Source organism: Felis catus, chromosome X (assembly GCF_018350175.1).
Source record: "Felis catus isolate Fca126 chromosome X, F.catus_Fca126_mat1.0, whole genome shotgun sequence".
Classification (NCBI taxonomy): Eukaryota; Metazoa; Chordata; class Mammalia; order Carnivora; family Felidae; genus Felis; species Felis catus.
The window spans coordinates 3,613,678-3,633,356 of record NC_058386.1 but is presented as its reverse complement, the minus strand read 5'-3'; the positions used below and the strand labels follow the sequence as shown (position 1 = coordinate 3,633,356).

The following is a 19,679-nucleotide window of genomic DNA, read 5'->3' as shown; positions in this document are numbered from 1 at the left end:
AAAAATGAAAACGTCAAAAACCTACATCTCTATCTTTTCCTTTCCAACACCAAGGCTGTTTTGAAAACTTTTTTGTTACCCCCCCCCAAAAATGTTTGGTTGCCATGGAAAGTTGTTTCTTGGAGGATCCCAAGTTGCTGGACAGATCAGCCACTGGAACTAAACTGATGCTTTTTAAACTCTGGAAGAGAGTGGTCTCTAACAACCAGGACCACACTTACCTGTGCCTTCAGCAGAACAAATAGTGTCAAAGAGACAAGACAGAAAGTCCCAAGTAAGTTGCCAGGGAGACTCCATTTCTGCCGTCCAAGTAGAAAAGTGCACGGACCTCTGTGCATTTGCCTTACAGGGCAAAGGCCCTTGAGGAACATTTGGGTTTTGGGGGGAAACACAATTCGAGGCACAGACGTGGATGATGACTTCTCCCTGCCAGGCAGCAAGGAGTCCCTGGTGGTGCTGTTTAATCAACTTGGGTCCAAGAAGTGGGGCCAATGCTGGTTTCACATCTGCTCTTGTCCTAACATTGTTATTATTTAATTATTGTTGTAACTCCCGTGTGGTTTCTAGGGCTGTCCCTACCTCTCTTCGCAAGATCTTTTCTACAAGATCTTTTCCGATGGCCTTAGAATAGCTCATCCCGCACCTGACTCGCACGCCAGCCTCTCTGTTGTGGCGGGCCCCAGAACGCCTGCCATTTTATCTGAATCCAAAAATGTATTAATAAAAATTTAAAAAGATTGTATTAGATCATGTAAAAAGAAAAAAAAAGAAATGTATTAAAACAAAAAAATTAAAAATTTAAAAAGATTCTATTAGATCGTGTAAAAAGAAAAAAAAGAAATGTACTAAAGCAAAATTTTTTTAATTTAAAAAGATTCTATTAGATCATGTAAAAAGAAAAAGAAATGTATTAAAACAAAAAAAATTTAAAAATTTAAAAAGATTATATTAGATCGTGTAAAAATGAAAAGAAATGTATTAAAATTTTTTTAATTTAAAAAGATTCTATTAGATCATGTAAAAAGAAAAAAAAAGAAATGTATTAAAACAAAATTTTTTTAATTTAAAAAGATTCTATTAGATCATGTAAAAAGAAAAAGAAATGTATTAAAACAAAAAAATTTAAAAATTTAAAAAGATTATATTAGATCGTGTAAAAATGAAAAGAAATGTATTAAAATTTTTTTAATTTAAAAAGATTCTATTAGATCATGTAAAAAGGAAAAAAAGAAATGTATTAAAACAAAAAAATTAAAAATTTAAAAAGATTCTATTAGATCATGTAAAAAGAAAAAAAATGTATTAAAACAAAAAAAATTTTAATTTAAAAAGATTCTATTAGATCATGTAAAATGAAAAAAAAAACAAATGTATTAAAACAATTTTTTTTAATTTAAAAAGATTCTATCAGATCATGTAAAAAGAAAAAAAAAGAGAAAATGTATTAAAACAAAACCCAAAACTTTTTTTTTTTTTTTTGGTTCTCTTACACCAGCCAGGGATATAATTTGCCTCTTACTCTGCATCTCTTATTAGAGCATTTCTGCTTCTTAGGATCTGTTTTCCCAATGCTCGAAATGCAACTTTATTCCCGTTAAAATGCCCCCTAGTCACTGAATACCAATACCCCGTGATATATATTTTTTTACTTTGAATTAACAGGGCATTTGTTATTTATTACTCTTCAAGTTCACAAGAACCTTGTTCTATGCCTTTGGAAAGCTTAGAGATGTTAACCTAGCATTTTTTCTGAGAAAACCCCTTCAAGTAGCCTTCAAAGTCTCTACCACATCCTGTTCCACAGTGGACCCCCCAACAGCCTGCACCTGCTAAAAGAAATAAGGGGAAAACCAGCAAATCAGGAGCCAGACACAGGAGTACGTGGTTCAAAACCCAACACCTTTCCAAACACCCGTGTGTTTCAGAATTCCACGTAGCGCTTGATGAACAAGGGATGAAGAAAGCATTTTTACTGTGTATTTGAATTTTATTTGAGAAAATAAGATCGGTTCTTCTGCTATCTATTCAGGATCTGCAGGGACATGGGAGCGTGACACTTTTTTCTGTATTTGACTGTGACCAGTGGGTTTCTCGAGCCCCCTTCCTGAGGCACCCAATGAACTCATTGTGAGATTGTGATCAGAATTCATTTTATTAGCAGCCCCCCTCATCCAAGTGATAGTGATTCATTTCCTTAAAATTCCTTTCTTGAGATTTCAAAAGCGTCTTGCTGAAGGAGGAGAAAAAACACTTGACTGAAAAAAAGGTGACAATAAATGTACATTGGATACATTGGGGTTTCTTTTGATGACAGACATATATACATTATTTACACACACCTATGTGTATATATCTATGGATACATGTAGAGAGATATTCAGAAATAATTATAAAAGGAATCAGTGTGATACATTAAACGTAAACTTAAGGACTGATTTTAAAAGGTGATTTAATCAATACGTGTTCACAAAGCAGGCTCCACAAATGGACAGATGGTCTCTGAATTCCTGTCCTCACAGACCATTGTGAAACACTGTTTTTACATCATTATGAAATAAAGCCACAAAGTCATTACCAAGGGTGCCCAGTGGTTGCAAATCTCAACTGGGGTTCATATCCCTCTGAAAATATATTGCATGTCAATCATTTCATGTTGAGGTTGGAGTCTTGTGTCATTTCTATTACATCTGTTTCCATTTTTTTTTTAATTTTTTAATGTTTATTCTTAGAGAGAGACAGAGACAGAGGAAACAGAGCGTGAGTGGAGGAGGGGCAGAAATAGAATGAGACACAGAATCGGAAGCAGGCTCCAGGCTCTGAGCTGTCAGCACAGAACCGTACGCGGGGCTCAAACTCGTGAACCATGAGTTCATGACCTGAGCCAAAGTCGGACGCTGAGCCCCCTGAGCCCACTGAGCCACCCAGGCGCCCCTTTCATTTTCGTTACTTAAATATGTTGAGATATTTATCGCAGTCAGCAAACTGGAACAAAGACCTTTGCTCGCACATGTTGTTTTGCCCTGTTTTCGGTTTTACACGTTTCTGTTCTGTTGATAATTTTTAACCGTTTACTTGGAGTTTGCTACATTCAGCCTCACTGGTTCTCATGTATTCTCATGTTTCAGTTAAAAATGCATCTGTAGGCTCATCTCTGAATAAAGAGGTAAAAACAAATGATCGTTTTGAAGCAGATTGCACACTTCCCGAGATGATGAAACTTAGTACGCCGTGTGCTTCTTGAATAAGTCACCTTTTACGAGTTGAGCACTGTTTAGGAAGTAAGCATTTCATCAAAATCTTCTAGTTTCTAGTGTTTTTTAGGTAGATACAGAAATGTACATAGGCATTCATATTACTTCAGATGTCCGTATGCTTCTCAAAAATACCATTTCTGTGACTAGAAAAAATGATAACATTGAGCAGTTTTCTTAGGCAGTCTTACCACGGTGTATGTAATTCCACATAGATGCATGGTTGATTCCAGTCCAAAGAAGGAAGAACATAATAATCCGTGCCCTTTGTCCGTTGCATAGTATCCGTTCATCAGTGTGATTTTTTTTTTTATTCTATTTCCTTACTTGACTTTCTTTTTCCAGACATCCATGATCAGAACAGTAAGAAGCCGGTCATGGTCTATATCCACGGCGGGTCTTACATGGAGGGCACTGGGAATATGATAGACGGCAGTGTGCTGGCCAGCTACGGCAATGTCATTGTGATCACCATTAACTACCGGCTGGGAATTCTAGGTGAGTGATGGCATCGGGTAAATGTGCAAGGCGCGGTGACAAAGTGGTGCTTTTTACTGTGTGGGGAGTAGCTGATCTGCACTGTGTTACTCGGATCCTTGGAAGGTTCTATTTCCCTGGGCTCGCTGCAGGAGGTTGGGTCGTCTTTTTCCAGCATGCAGCTTTTCATCATTGAATTGTATTTTGGGGAACCCCTATCCTTCCTCCAACAAAGGCAGACTCCAAGGTCCTGAATTAAAATGAAATTTTACTCAAGCGCATTTCTATCTTTGGGCCAAATGAATACTTTTTGGGCATCACAGCCCTGTAGAGGGAACTCATTTGCTGATGGGTGATCCTTTGGGAAGCAGTGACAATGGAGGGCCATAGATAGTAGATTTCTTTACTTGTCTTTAGCTTGGGGGCTGGAAAATCTTTCACCTAATTCCTTAACTGATCATCTGTGAGCGTTGTGCCTCTGTGGCGGGGTTACAATGCCTGTTGTATTTGCACACAATGGAGCTTGGCTCTCACTTGAATTTTGCAACAGTTTCTGATTTACCGTAAAGGGTGAGGGCATGGAAATCCACCAGTAAGAGCTCTCCATGGTTTTGCTGTTTATTTCCTTTTTCCCCACTGGGGGCTTGGAAAAATAGATATTTGGGGTGGGCTCTATTTTGAGATTTATCTTCTTTTGTAGTTTTGTCTACCGTTGTACATTTCATGACTAATATTCCTAGGCGTGCATGAAAACGTTTGTTTTTAAGACAACAATAGAACGCGTAAATGGAGCTCTGCTGAACAAAATCTGTGGCTGAAAATGTTCTCTCTAAATGGACAAATATTACCAAGAATATTTTATTTTCACCTTGATGTTTTCATGTTATTTTGAGCATTTTTTTTTTCATTTACATGTGAAAACATTCACCTAGGAAAGACCCCTGGAGCTGGGGGGGTGGGGGGGTGGGGAGTGGTAGAAATGCATTTGTAGTTTACAAATGCAAATCACCCACAGATGTTTGCAAAGTTGAGCCTTTTGGAGCATTGATAAAGTCCTCAAAATTCCCCATTGGTTTTTGCACATGAAAGAAAATAAAAAGCATTAGCTTCAAGAACCCTCTCCTTTTATGATTTTATTTCGTTTCCTGTTTTCATAGGTCCTCTGAGCCAGGCCCTTGTAGAACCATTGTAGTTAACATCACATCCCCATGAGTGCCTGCATTTCTGAACATTTTTTTCAGCAGTTTCTGGGTAGTTGCTTCTGCCGCTAGTCCTTGAAACAGGAAATCGTGTTTCTTGGTCTCTTACAAAAGGTCCATTCTGACATAGAGGTGGAGGGAGGATACAACGTGTCAGCGCAGTGCATATAGTCTTTTCGAAGAGGGCATTGTAGCATCATCAGACCGAGCACGGAACCCTGGGCTCTGTTTTCTGAATGAAGCAATGCCCATTGAACAAGCTTTTGCTTCCGTGGAGTAACAGAATGTTCTCTTGGGTGCATGATGCGTTGATGTTCCTTAAAACGTTAGATTTGAAAGGAAATCGATTTTCTCCCCCTCTGAAGCCCAGCTGTGGGATGTAGCTCCATTTACATGGTGACCCCTTATCAGTTTGGCATGTTTGTGAAATTATGTGCAGATCTGGGAAATGCTGTGGGATTATGCACACACACACACACACTATATATATACATATGTAAATGTGTATATATATTGATATATGCATATACATACGCACACATATATGTACACATTTATACATGTATACATACGGATCTTTGAAGCAAAAGACAAAAGTTTGCTTCTAAAATATTTCCCGTTGAAAGACGTTAAGTCCACGTTTTGCTCCCGAGAGTTAAAAAAGAAATCGCGATGGCAAAACAGAGAGCTGTAGTGGGCGACAGAGAAATCAAAGAATCAATTTAGCATCTCTGTGCCGGTCTATTTACAGTGCACGAATGAGCTACTGTGGAGATGCTGCGAAGGCCACAGACCCCCTTTTGTTTGCTGGGGTGAACCGTGCCAGCTTGGCCGATTATACAGAGTGCTAGAGATTCTGAAATGTGACTTAGTTTATCTGTCTTTACCACGGATCTTGCGTTTCTTCCCGACCCTCTTCAAAACTGTTAAGGGACCCTTCCTTTTAGTTTGCAGGAAGCCGGCTATTTTCGGTGTTGAGAAATATTTTTAAACCATTGCCGTCCGGGTATTTAAAAAGATGATCCGATAAAACGGCACAACCGTGCGTGGGGACGAACATTCTAATTAGTGCTTTTGATACGGAGAGATATGTTTTTCGCAAAACGTGGAAATATTGAGTTTCCTCTTCAAAGAAGCCATTAGTGCATAAGTGCTCTTTTTCTGTCTAAGAAATTGGAAAAATATTGTTTGATAGTATTGTTTTTATGGAGTAATAAATGCTGTTTTCCCACCCAAAGGAGGAGGGTTTGACAACAGGAATTACGGTATACATAGGAGGCTGTGCATGGAACGAACACAGATTTCAGCATGAGGCTTTAGGTGTGAAATCTCTTAGCCCAGTAATGGCAACAAGGACACCGAATCACCTTATAATTTCCATTGTTACTAATACCTCTGGACAACATATGAATATCATTGTTGCTCTACACGTGTAATCACAGCTGGCGAAACAATGTAATCACTAGTATCTATCAAATGCCGCCCTCTAACCTGAACCTTAATTAAAAAAAAATAATGATTAGAAGACACTTGTGTTTTGGAATATGGATGTTTTCTTTACTCATGACTGTGTGGCACAGTCTTGCCAGCCATTGGCCATATAACTTGTTATCTAGTCCAGGATGCGTTGAGAGCTGTTAATATGCTATTGATACCCTGGAATGAAGCCAGGCAAACGGGTACGTATCATCAGAACTGGAAGGTCATTATTTATGTCTGCATGAAGTCTAGTCATTGGACTCGTCTTCCATTTATTTTCCAAAAAGATGCTCTTTTATCACCATATCTCCTCTTCTGCTCTGCACCTTGGTCATTAGGAAGGCATGCATATCCAAGACTTGAGTTCCATCACATCTGCCTCTTATTTATTTATTTTTTCATGACAAGCGTCCAAAGACCTTAGACATAAAAGAGAAGCTCCTCACGAATGCCTTCTGATGGAAATACCCGGAATTTATTTATTTATTTGTGGCTCTTAACCTCTCTATTCACTCATTCATTGTCTCCACTTTGCCTTTACATCTTGAATTAGTTCATTCCACCACCATTTAAACATTCATTTGAATTTACCTCCCATGGTATCACTCCCTTTTGGGGATCACTACCTGCAATTTGAAGCCTCATGCATGCTTTAAATTATTTTTGCTTTACAACAGTCTGACTTCTATGCTTTAGTACCCACTCATCGAGAACCTGTGGCTGGCCAGCCATGGATGGCTGTCGTTGCTCACTTAATCCTCACCACGCCCATTGGATGGGTTTGCTTACTTTACTTACAAGAAAAGGACATGTAGAGGTGAAGGGTGAAGGGTTGACTCCCAGCGATATCCCTTGTGGGGATCAGTGCTGGGATCCCAGCTCAGGGCTGAGAGAAGCCTCAACTCTGTAGTTTTTTGCACTAAGATCCCACCTCCAGGCTTTCCTGTCTGTATTAAGCATGAATCAGGTAAACTACAGAATGAGTTTGGAAACCGATGTAGCTTCTATAATTACGCAAAAAAAGTCAGATGTGCTTATTAGTTGATCTAGATACAAAATTATGGTTACGATGCTTACAGTTAGGTGCCTCCAAGTGGGTCTTGATTGCTCGTTCGTTATCATGGTGCACGGTGAGGGTGGTATACACCCCAGCAGCACCATCGATGGGTCGCAACAAAGCTCTTCGGTGCTGTAGATCTAATGGTTTATGGGCCAGTCGGGTGTGGGATTGATTGGTATTGCCCATTTGTTGCCTATCTGCTGCGTGCTGCCCATAATGGAGACAATGCCACTAAGCCAGATGGTGACTTAAACAGATTTCTCGCCTGATACGTATTCTATGGTCTTAGGAAACATTGCCCATAGATTTATATAACTGACTTTTTCAAGGATTCAAAAAAGTATCAGAAACACCTGCTTGTTTCTCAGGTGTTGTAACTGGTGTAAAATTTTTGCCTCAGGGAAGGTTGCGTAGGGGTTATCCTGAAGTTGTCTTTAAGGTGAGTAATTGCGTAAGTTCATTCACACGCAGTGACATCATGGCTTTGAATATAACACAGAAATGGTTTGAAGTAAAGGCAGTGTACTTGCAGAGCAAAAATTCACACGCTTTGGGGTGCCTGGGTGGCTCAGTTGCTGGCACTCAAGTGTGGCTCAGGTCAGGATCTCGCGGTTCGCGAGTTCGAGCCCCGCGTCGGGCTCTGTGCTGACAGCTCGGAGCCTGGAGCCTGCTGCAGATTCGTGTTTCCCTCTCTCTCTGCCCCTCCCCTGCTCACACTCTGTCTCTCCCTCTCTCAAAATAATAAATAAACATTAAAATAAATCAATAAATAAAATTCACAGGATTTGAGCCATATGCCTCCTATGATGGTGTGTCCACCTTCATGGTTCTCGTCTCCTTTGTGGGGTCTCGATTTCCAGCTGAAATGAGGGGTAGGTGGGTGGCATTTGTAGGCAGCTCTTTGACATCAGCCAGAGGACTCTCGCCATCATCCATTTGATACGTTGGTGTTCTATGTCTGATTCCACTCCATAAAAGGAGTCTGGGAATCACTGGGGCAAAGGATTGATACATTCCTGTAAAGAGCTATGGTCTGAATTACATATTGTGTGCATCGTGCACAAGCATTTTACATCCGTGATAATTTGGTGGGTCCCTATAATAGGCCTTAGACACCTCTGCTGAAAATGTCAAGCTGCTGTACCCAGAATACATCTCCTGTTTTTGGGAGTTTATTGGTTGCTGTTTGCTAATGGCACTGTTTTATTTTTTTTTCCTAGACACTCTGTTGTCTTTGGTTTGTTTTTATCTCTTACTAAGGATTTTGGTTTGCTTTTTATTTTAATTTTTTAAAGTCTATTTATTTTGAGACAGGTGGTGGTGGAGCAGGGGAAGAGAGAGGATCCCAAGTAGGCTCTGTGCTGTCAGCACAGAGCGCACTGCCGGCCTCGATCTCACGAACTGTGAGATCATGACCTGAGCTGAAATCCAGAGTCGGACGCCTAACCAACTGAGCCACCCAGGCGTCCCTTAAGCATTTTGTTTTAAATTACAAATGGAACCCATCTTAAGATCAAGTCAAAAGTTCATACACGTATCTATAAAGGGAAACAATAATCTGGCCCACTTTGAGGATCTCCTCGTCTTGCTGCTGCCCTCCTAACTCGCGTTATATTCCCTCTCTTTACGGGTTTGCCCTGATTTGATTTCTCACTGGAAGTGTTGCCATTCTGTGTCTTATAAACCATGCATTGCTAAGCTGCATTTTAAATGCCACATAGGGGCACCTGGGTGGCTCGGTCGGTTGGACGTCCGACTTTGGCTCACGTCATGATCTCATGGTTCATGGGTTTCAGCCCTGCTTCAGGCTCTGTGCTGGCAGCTTGGAGCCTGGAGCCTGCTTCGGATTCCGTGTCTCATTCTCTCTCTCTGCCCCCTCCCTCTCACACTCTGTCTCTCTCTTTCTCTCAAAAATAAACATTTTTTAAAAATGCGGTGAAAAGTTCAGGGCATAGAGAGGAAAAGTGAAGTGTTGCATTTAGAGAAATATACATAATCTTAGAGAAGTAAAGGAATATGGGAGAAAATGGTGAGAAATGGGATCTGGAGGTGAGAGGAATTATGTGGGACCACTCAAAACCAGGATATTGAAAGTCGGTGGTAGAAAGGAACAAGGTCTGGGTCTCCCTGCTGCACTGCTTGCCCATGGGACTCTCTAAGATGGGCTGGGATGTGGACGGATGTGTATACTGCAGATAACACAATCGTAGGATGTGTACATTGCTCAAAGGAGGGTTGGCCTTGCCTCTTCTCTGTGCCAAAATTTATGCAAAATAGAAAAATCATGAAATGTCCTCCCTCCCCCCAAAAAAAATACATCACCTTCTGTTGTCTTCATCAGTAGGTTTCGATGCATCTAATAACCCACTTGGAAACACCATAATCGGGTCTTTGTTATTGCTGGTGTGGAACCTGAGCTCTGGGAGTAGACAAGTTCGTGGCCCTGTTCTGCCCTTGGTGACCATTGGCTTGGACTTTCCTCTTCTGCCTGCCTTTCAGGTGGCTGAAAATGCCCACTGCATTGATTTGATGCATTCAGCAAATAAGTTAGAGGCATCGTGTAAGAATAAAGTCCTGTGTTTGGGACTTCAGAGGGCCCTGGGAGCAGATCTGGAAGGCATTGCCGTGGGGTGGAGACTTTGTAACCAGGAGGATGAGTATGAACAAGGGAGACAGGTCCCTTCTGTTGCAAACTACTGGGTCCATGGAAGAATAAGACGTCTGTGGCAAGTGTAGACACCCAACGATACGAACGGATTTTTTGAGGGGTGAAGAAAATCATGGTTGAGAGAAATCAGAACCAAAGACTTTTCCTTTTAATCTCAAATGAGCCTAACTATGACCAGCCCGTGCCACTCTACGGAGAATATACTTGATCCTTTAAGAATGATTCAGGAGGGGCGCCTGGGTGGCGCAGTCAGTTAAGCTTCCGACTTCAGCCAGGTCACGATCTCGCGGTCCGTGAGTTCGAGCCCCGCGTCGGGCTCTGGGCTGACGGCTCAGAGCCTGGAGCCTGTTTCCGATTCTGTGTCTCTCTCTCTCTCTCTGCCCCTCCCCCGTTCATGCTCTGTCTCTCTCTGTCCCAAAAATAAATAAAAACGTTGGAAAAAAAAATTTTAAAAGAATGATTCAGGATTTCCTCAAGGAAGATGGAATTTTATATCCGTGTGCATCGCCATTCTTGGAAATCAAGGTGTTAGGACACACTTGATTGAAGAACCTATTAAGTAAATACAATAATTGCTGCTTAACTGATTGCAGAGGACTGTGTAAGCTTGAGTTAACAATTGCATGGGGTAACCCTTGAAAACTGTCCCTTCCTTGGAATGTTTGCATTCCGAACAGAGTCCTTTTCTGATTATTAATTCAAAAAGAAGACACATTCTTTTGCATGTTTTCTTAATTTTTCGTCTCACCCAGTGTATGAACATGAAGGGTTGACTCTTTTCAGTTGTTTTAGGTAAAGTGGCTGCTGTCTTTATTGGGAAAAGGGACACAGGCATCCTTCTACTGACAAGGAAAACAGTGATGGGCATTTGGGTACAGGAGAAAGGTAGGAACTTTTCCAAGGAGAAGCGTTGAACGTGAGGGTCAGAATGCATTAGCTTGATTGGACATGGCTGGGAATTCAGATTCTGCTGATGATTTTGTCAGAGAAATGGGTTTTAAACAATCCCTAACAAGATAAATACCTCCATAGTTCTTCTGTATCTTGACTTCCTTCCCTTCGTATATTCAAGGAAGTTAGTCCTTCCAAGTCACATAATGGAAAAATCTCCCAAAGGCAACCTGAGGGGGACCTTTAAAGACCCCTAAGGCGGAAACGCTCCATGACCAAAAGAATCTGGCCTGCAGATCAGTTTTTGTTTATTCTGCCCTTTGCCTGAACACCTCCTTTATAAGAAGTGTGGAAGGACTGTACGCATCTATACATAGCCCGCGGCAGGGATACCACGGAGCGCCCTATTCTTGAAGATACCTTCCTATTTTTTCCCAATCACATGTCAAGAAGTCACTGGCTTTGTGAAAATGACCTTAGCAGATGCAAGGTGCAGATTCAAAGTCAATTTCTCGGGAAGAAAAATCTCACTCAGATACCGCGGCTGTCTTGTAGATTTAACAAGGTAAATGTATTTCTCAAATAAAATCACCTTGGAACATGTTGCTTAGGTATGTTGAGCCTAATGCTTAGGACAGTGTATCTTTTATTTCAAAACAAAAAAAAAAACAATAGCTTTTTGAATGAAGTGTGCATTTCCCAGTATAAAAGAATCAGAAATATTCTAGAACACTGCATGGAACCATCCTTTGACCATTAGATATGGATGAGCTAAAATCTTTATGCAGGTAAATCAGTCGCAAGGCTCTGGTGGTTCTGTTAATAATATGACACTGGATGAACTATATTCACTGCGTTCAGTACTACAGCTTTTATTATAGGTTCAGATATTACTGAGGGAAGGCTGTGTCTTGTGAAATGTCCTGTGAAACAGTCATGAACAGGTGGGTAGCATAAATGCATATAAAGAAGTGCCTTTTAGGGTGCCTGGGGGCTCAGTGGGTCAAGTGTCATGATCTCATGGTTCGTGGATTTGAGCCCCATGATCGGCTCTGTGCTGACAGCTCAAAGCTTGGAGCCTGCTTTGGATTCTGTGTCTCCCTCTCTCTCTGTCCCTCCCTCACTTGTACTCTGCCTCTGAAAACTGAATAAAAATGTTAAAAATTTTTCAAAAAAGAAATACATTTTGAGGGCACCTGGGTGGCTCGTGCGGTTAAGCGTCTGACTGTTGATTTCAGCTCAGGTCATGATCTCACGGGTTGTGAGTTCAAGCCCCATGTTGGGCTCTGCTGATAGTGTAGAGCCTGCTTAGGATTCTCTTCTCTCCCTTTCCGTCTGCCCCTCCCTTGCTCTCTGTCTCTGTCCCTCAAATATAAATAAATAAACTTAAAAAAAAAAAAGACACACATTTTGGTATAGACAGAGGTATGACCTGGCCTCCTAGAAAAACATCATCAATTCTACCCAGTATAACTAAGAGTTGTACCAGAAGTCAGAGAACAGTTTTCAAAAGAGGAAATATTTCCAGTTTGGATTGAGAAACAATTTCTATCATTCAGAATGACCCTGCCTCTTTACTAAAATGCCCTGATAATGGTTTAGATGACTCTATTCCTCTTTTTTATTAATGATGTGCCCCATATACAGACACATACACACACACACACACACACACATATATAAACATACTGTATATATATGTGTATATATGTGTATAATAATACGCCATATTTATATATAAATATTTTATTTAAATTTTTTTAACGTATGTTTATTTTTGAGAGAGAGACAGCACGAGTGGGGGACGGGCAGAGAGAGAGGGAGACACAGGCTCCAGGCTCCGAGCTGTCAGCACAGAGCCCGACACGGGGCTCAAACCCACGAACCGTGAGATCATGACCTGAGCTGAAGTCGGATGCTTAACTGACTAAGCCACCCAGGCACCCCCTATCTATAAATATTCTTTTACTCCACCCTCTGCTTTCTGAACACACAGAAGACACCCCCCTGGCGTGCCTGTTTTCCATTCGTTTCTGAGCCTCTGAATATCCTTTCCCCTCACTGCTATCTCTGTCCCTCCCAAGCATCTACCTATATGAAAGTCCTCTAGAAATACGACTCATGGTTTTCTGGAGAACTTCTTTGTTAAAAACCATGCATGGATGTCACATCTGAAAGCATCCTGAGCGAACGCTATGTTGTCTCTGCTTTCTCCGCCTTTTCAATGCGCTAAACATATTTCATCAGAACAGAGTGATAGTAACATAGGTATATTCATCCATAAAATATTACTGAATTTCACACTTAAAGATTTGTCCAGTTTATGAGCATTATGTGTTAAACTCAACCATTTTTTAAGACCTAATTTTTCCCCTTTACCTATAATGTGGTAAAATTTTCTATTTTAAGAGAAAAATGATTGTAAAGGCTTTTTTTTCCTAAGAAAGGGGACAAAAATTAGGGCTCCTGGTGGTTCAGTCAGTTAAGTGTCCTACTTCTGCTCAGGTCATGATCTCACGGTTCATGAGTTTGAGCCCCACATTGGGCTCAGTGTTGACAGCTCAGAGCCTGGAGACTGCTTCCGATTCTGTGTCTCCCTCTCTCTCTGCCCCTCCCCTACTCACACTCTGTCTCTCTCTATCTCTAACATAAATGAACATCAAAAAAATTTCAAATAGTGGTCCATTGTATTAATATGATGCACTTGGTTTATTCAGTCATCTTTTGGTGAGCATTTTGGTTGTCTCCCCTTTTTGGATATTATGCATAAAGGTGCCTTAGATACTGATGTACAACTTTTTGTGGGATTCTACGTAAGCGTTTCTCTTGTGTATATACATAGTAGTATGATACCTGGTCCATGTGATACTCGGTTTAACGATACAAGGAACTTCCACTTTCTTTCCAAGAGGGGCTGCATTGGCACCAGCATAAAGGATGTAGTCTCACCAACACTCATTCACATCTGTCTTTTTAGTAGAGCCATCCTAGTGGGTGCAAAGAGGTACCATATTTGATATGCATTTCCCTGAATGGTAATGATGTTGAACATCATCTCATGTGCTTATGGGCCGTATATCTTCCTTGGAGAAATGTTGATCCTTTGCCCATTTTTATTGGGGGACTCGGCTTTTATTGAGTTGTTAAAAGTTTTTTCTTTAAGTTTGTTTGTTCATTTTTGAGAGAGACAGAGATAGCATGAGTGGCGAATGGGCAGAGAGAGAGAGAGAGAGAGAGAGAGAGAGAGAATTCCAAGCAGGCTCCACGAGAGAGAGAGAGAGAGAGAGAGAGAGAGAGAGAGAGAGAGAGAGAGAATTCCAAGCAGGCTCCACGCTGTCAGCACAGAGCCCAACGTGGGGCTCAAACTCACGAACCACGAGATCACGACCTGAGCCAAAATCAAGAGTATTGCAAATCCTGTATCTGATAAGACATATGTATTCAGAATATGTTACTAAAATAAAAAAACTTTTAGGGGAGCGTGGGTGGCTCAGTCGGTTGAGCGTCCGACTCTTGATTTTTGAATATTAAACCCAACCTGCATCCTGGAATAAATCCCACTTGGTCCTAGTGTATAATCCTTTTTACACATCTCTGGATTCGGTTTCCTGACATTTTTTTTGAGGCCTTTTACATCCGTATTCATAAGAAAGATGAATCTGTAGGTCTGTTTTCTGGTGATGCCTTCATCAGCTTTTGGTATCAGGGTTCCATTCTCCTCGCTGAACGAGTGGGAAGTGTCCCCTGCGGTTCATTTCTGTAAAGAGAGTGTGAAGGATGGGTGTTAATTCCCCTTTAAACAATTGGTAGGATTCAGCAGGGAAGCCATCTGGGCCTGGGATGTTCTTTGAGGAAAATTTTTTCCTTACTGATTCACTTTGTCTACTTGTCTACATTTCCTCACCCGCCTTTGGAGCTCCCTTGCCGGTAGACATTCAGCGCCTACCTGGAAGGTGATGGTGCTTCACTTCCCATCTCTTACGCTGGTATTTGCACTCAGTTTTCATTCCCATCTTCCTACCCATATCCACAGCATATTCCGCCTTGAAATTGCCACCAAGACTTTCAAAGGAAAAGACTCCATGTTACTCATAAAACTCACCGCAAAGAGGAACCCTGCACGTTCTTTGTGTCTCTTGTACCATTTACGTATCTGAAACTTTGCCCTCACTTTCACACATCCACTGCTCTCCCTAATGACCTCCTGGCATGTCTCGAGCCCAGTGCCATCACTCCCCGTCCCCCCAGGGCAGAGCCCCACTGCCTTCCGTACCTGTCAAGATTGTGTAACCATTGCACCGACCTGATTCCTGGATGCAAGAATGGGCAAGATGCACCCAGAATAGACTAGCATCTGAGGGTCTACAAATATGGGTTCCTTTCCACCACGTTTACCGTAATTGGGGATTTCATCCTGATACTGCAGGCTTGGAAATGTAAATCTGTGAGCAGTTGATGCATATATCGGGGGAAGACCAGCATTAACCAAACTGCAATGCAGATGCAGTCATTGACCGGGAGTCCTAAAGCCCTTCATAACTATCCACAAAACATTGATAAGCAATCCTTCAGCTGTGAGTTGGCAAGCACAATTCACAAGGTGTTGTAGGCATCCCTAAATTTAAATTTTACAAAAATGAGAGGGGGAGAAAGAGACTTGTTTGTCTAAAGTGTAAGTGGTAAGACACTTTTCCACGCCCTTACAAAGATAGCTTTGCCACGGAAAATACAATAGTGGATTTCGTTCAGGGGCACCTGGGTGGCTTAGTCAGTTCAGCGTCCAACTTCGGCTCAGGTCATGATCTCACGGTTTGTGGGTTCGAGCCCCGCGTCGGGCTCTGTGCTGACGGCTCAGAGCCTGGAGCCTGCTTTGGATTCCGTGTCTCCCTCTCTCTCTACCCCTTGCCTGCTCAGAGTCTGTCTCTCTCTTTGTCTCAAAAAATGAAGGAACATTCAAAAAAATCGTGGTTTTCATTCGTTCATTGTTTCTTTCATTCAGTAAATGTATACTAAAATCCTACTGTTCGGGGCGCCTGGGTGGCGCAGTCAGTTAAGCGTCCGACTTCAGCCAGGTCACGATCTCGCGGTCCGTGAGTTCGAGCCCCGCGTCAGGCTCTGGGCTGATGGCTCGGAGCCTGGAGCCTGTTTCCGATTCTGTCTCCCTCTCTCTCTGCCCCTCCCCTGCTGGTGCTTGGTCTCTGTTTCCCTCAAAAACAAATACACATTAAAACAAAATCTTAGGGGCGCCTGGGTGGCTCAGTGGGTTGAGCCTCTGACTTGGGCTCAGGTCATGATCTCGCGAGATCTCGCGTGATCTCGCGTGAGTTCGAGCCCCGCGTCGGGCTCTGTGCGGACGGCTCAGAGCCTGGAGCCTGTTTCCGATTCTGTGTCTCCCTCTCTCTCTGCCCCTCCCCCGTTCATGCTCTGTCTCTCTCTGTCCCAAAAAGAAATAAACGTTGAAAAAAAAAATGTTTAAAATCCTACTGTTTTCCACATGGTACTGGGAATAGGCTAGTGAAGCAAAAAGGCAACAATTCCCGAGCACGTTCCCTTTTTATTCCAGTGAGGAGGCCATAAAAACCGGACACACACCATAAAATGCACAGTATCATACAATATGGTGACTGCTATGGGTAAATATTTAGCACGGAAGGCTGCTAGATTGGTTTCTGCTTCATAATTCTTATACCTCTGCTCAAGTTCATCCTGTTTGGTTTCCGTTGATTCATAGAGCAGCCTTCTTTCCCTTACTCTCACCTCCTGCGGAAGCATGTAGCCTCTCACGTTGGACTGATGTTTCTTCTGTGCACTTAAAGGTATTGAGCAGCGACCCTGGCCTCCACATGGTAGCTGCCAGGCACCTCTTACAAGTCCCAATTGTGACCACCAAAAATGCCTCCGGTCCCCGCTCAGTGTCCCCTGGTGGACAGAAGCAGAGCAGAATTGGCTTTTTGCTCCCCGTCCCTCAACTCATTTGGAACGTGTTGTATACGGTTTTGTTCCCTCCTGCGGACAGCGTTTACTTCCTGTAACCGGTTTCCAAGCTCCTTGAGGGCCGGGGTCATAGCTGATACTGCCTTTTGTCTTCTGAGCGTCTACCAGAGAATAAACACCTTCTGGATGATTAGCGGTTGCCGTGCGTTTAGCTCCAAATTGCAAATGGGAAGCTAATTAATCAAGGAGAGAATATATTGACTTGAACAACTTTTTTTTTTTTATTGCACTAGGAGTGAACTCCTGGTTGTCAAATTCTACGAATGCCTCATTTTGTGTAAACCATATGTATTTCCACTTGTTACGTTCACCAGCTGTTCCTTTTTCCCACATATTGGAAGGTTCCATTTTCCTGGATACATCTACTGATGCTGGTGTGACGAGTTCAGGATGTATCTTCCTAACGTGTGACTTAGCTTGAAGACACACAGTTTATGTTCGTGGCACGCGTTTGATCTTGAATGGAAACATAAGCTTAAAGAAACATTTGAAAATCTGCATATCGTTATATTTTTTATCAGGCTTTGAGAGTTGTAAAAACAAACCAAAACAATAGAGCTTCGTAATAGAGATGTTCTCTCTTTGGCTCTTTCCGTGGGTATTTTCTTAATTTAAAAAAAAAAATTTCTTAATGTTTATTTATTTTTGAGAGATAGAGACAGAGCATGAGTGGGGGAGGGGCAGAGAGAGAGGGAGACACAGAGTCCAAAGCAGGCTCCAGGCTCTGAGCTGTCAGCACAGAGCTCAACGCGGGACTCGGACTCATGAATCCTGAGATCATGACGTGAGCCAAAGTCGGGTGCTTAACTGACTGAGCCACCCAGTCACCCCTTTCCGTGGCTATTTTAAACAAAGCTGGTAAACAAGCAATAATTGTGATTTTTCCCAAAACTGGCTTAATTTTTTTTTTTTTTTTTTTTTGCAAATGGCTGGCAAGTTTCTTAAATGATCCTAAAATCTCAATGTATTAGTTTTCTAGGGTGGCCATAACAAATTACCAGAAAATTGGTGGCTTAAAACAATGGAAGTCTGTTCTCCCACAGTCTGAGATCTAGGCGGGCAGGACCACTGAGATCCAGGGCGGGCAGGACTCCTGAGATCCAGGTGAGGCAGAGCTGTTGAGATCCAGGCAGGACCCCTGAGATCCAGGCAGGGCAGGACCACTGAGTTCCAGGGGAGGCAGGACCCCTGAGATCCAGAGGGGACAGGGCCGCTGAGGTCCAGGAGGGGCAGGGCTGCTGAGATCCAGGCACGAGCACCGCTGAGATCCAGGCAGGGCAGGGCCACTGAGATCCAGGAGGGGCAGGGCCACTGAGACCCAGGCAGGGCAGGGCCACTGACATCCAGGCAGGGCAGGGCTACTGAGATCCAGGAGGGGCAGGACCACTGAGATCCAGGAGGGGCAGGGCCGCTGAGATCCAGGCAGGGGAGGGCCACTGAGATCCAGGCAGGGCAGGACCACTGAGTTTCAGGGGAGGCAGGACCCCTGAGATCCAGAGGGGACAGGGCTGCTGAGGTCCAGGAGGGGCAGGGCCGCTGAGATCCAGGAAGGGTAGGGCCCCTCAGATCCAGGCGGGACAAGACCACTGAGATCCAGAAGAGGCAGGGCCGCTGAGATCCAGGCAGGGCAGGAGCACTGAGATCCAGGAGGGGCAGGGCCACCAAGATCCAGGCAGGGTGGGGCCGCTGAGATCCAGGTGGGGGTAGGGCCACTGAGACCCAGGGGGGCAGGGCCACTGAAATCCAGGTAGGGCAGGGCCACTGAGATCCAGGAGGGGCAGGACCACTGAGATCCAGGAGGGGCAGGGCCACTGAGACCCAGGCAGGGCAGGGCCACTGAGATCCAGGGCGGGCAGGACCACTGAAATCCAGGGGAGGCAGGACTCCTGAGATCCAGGTGAGGCAGAGCTGTTGAGATCCAGGCAGGACCCCTGAGATCCAGGCAGGGCAGGACCACTGAGTTCCAGGCAGGGCAGGACCACTGAGATGCAGACAGGGCAGGACCATTGAGATCTAGGGGAGACAGGACCCCTGAGATCCAGGGGGGGACAGGGCTGCTGAGTTCCAGGCAGGGCTGCTGAGATCCAAGCAGGGCAGGGCCTTTGGGATCCAGGCAGGGCAGGGCCTTTGGGATCCAGGCAGGGCAGGGCCACTGAGATCCAGGAGGGGCAGGATCCCTGAGATCCAGAGGGGGCAGGACCACTGAGATCCAGGCAGGGCAGGACCATGCTCCCTCTGCAGGCTCTAGGGAAAGGTCCTTCCTGCCTCTTCCAGCTTCTGGGCTCCAAGTGTCCCTGGGCTTGTGGCTGCATCCCTCCTGTCTTGGCCTCCGTCTTTTTTTTTTTTTTTTCAACGTTTATTTATTTTTGGGACAGAAAGAGACAGAGCATGAACGGGGGAGGGGCAGAGAGAGAGGGAGACACAGAATCGGAAACAGGCTCCAGGCTCTGAGCCATCAGCCCAGAGCCTGACGCGGGTCTCGAACTCACGCGAGATCACGCGACATCTCGCGAGATCATGACCTGAGCCCAAGTCGGAGGCTCAACCCACTGAGCCACCCAGGCGCCCCTAAGATTTTGTTTTAATGTGTATTTGTTTTTGAGGGAAACAGAGACCAAGCACGAGCAGGGTAGGGGCAGAGAGAGAGGGAGACCCAGAAT

The 19,679-nt window shown here is 43.6% G+C and overlaps 1 protein-coding gene across 5 annotated transcripts in view; it reads left to right on the top strand.

Moving 5' to 3' along the window:
• Positions 1-19,679, top strand: part of NLGN4X (neuroligin 4 X-linked) — a 317,077-nt gene that overhangs the window by 187,211 nt on the left and 110,187 nt on the right. For all 5 annotated transcript variants that reach the window (XM_019823521.3, XM_011291596.4, XM_019823523.3 and 2 more), the window contains one exon: positions 3,597-3,749. In XM_019823521.3, the coding sequence (XP_019679080.1) occupies positions 3,597-3,749 (153 nt within the window). The remainder of the gene's footprint in view (positions 1-3,596; positions 3,750-19,679) is intronic.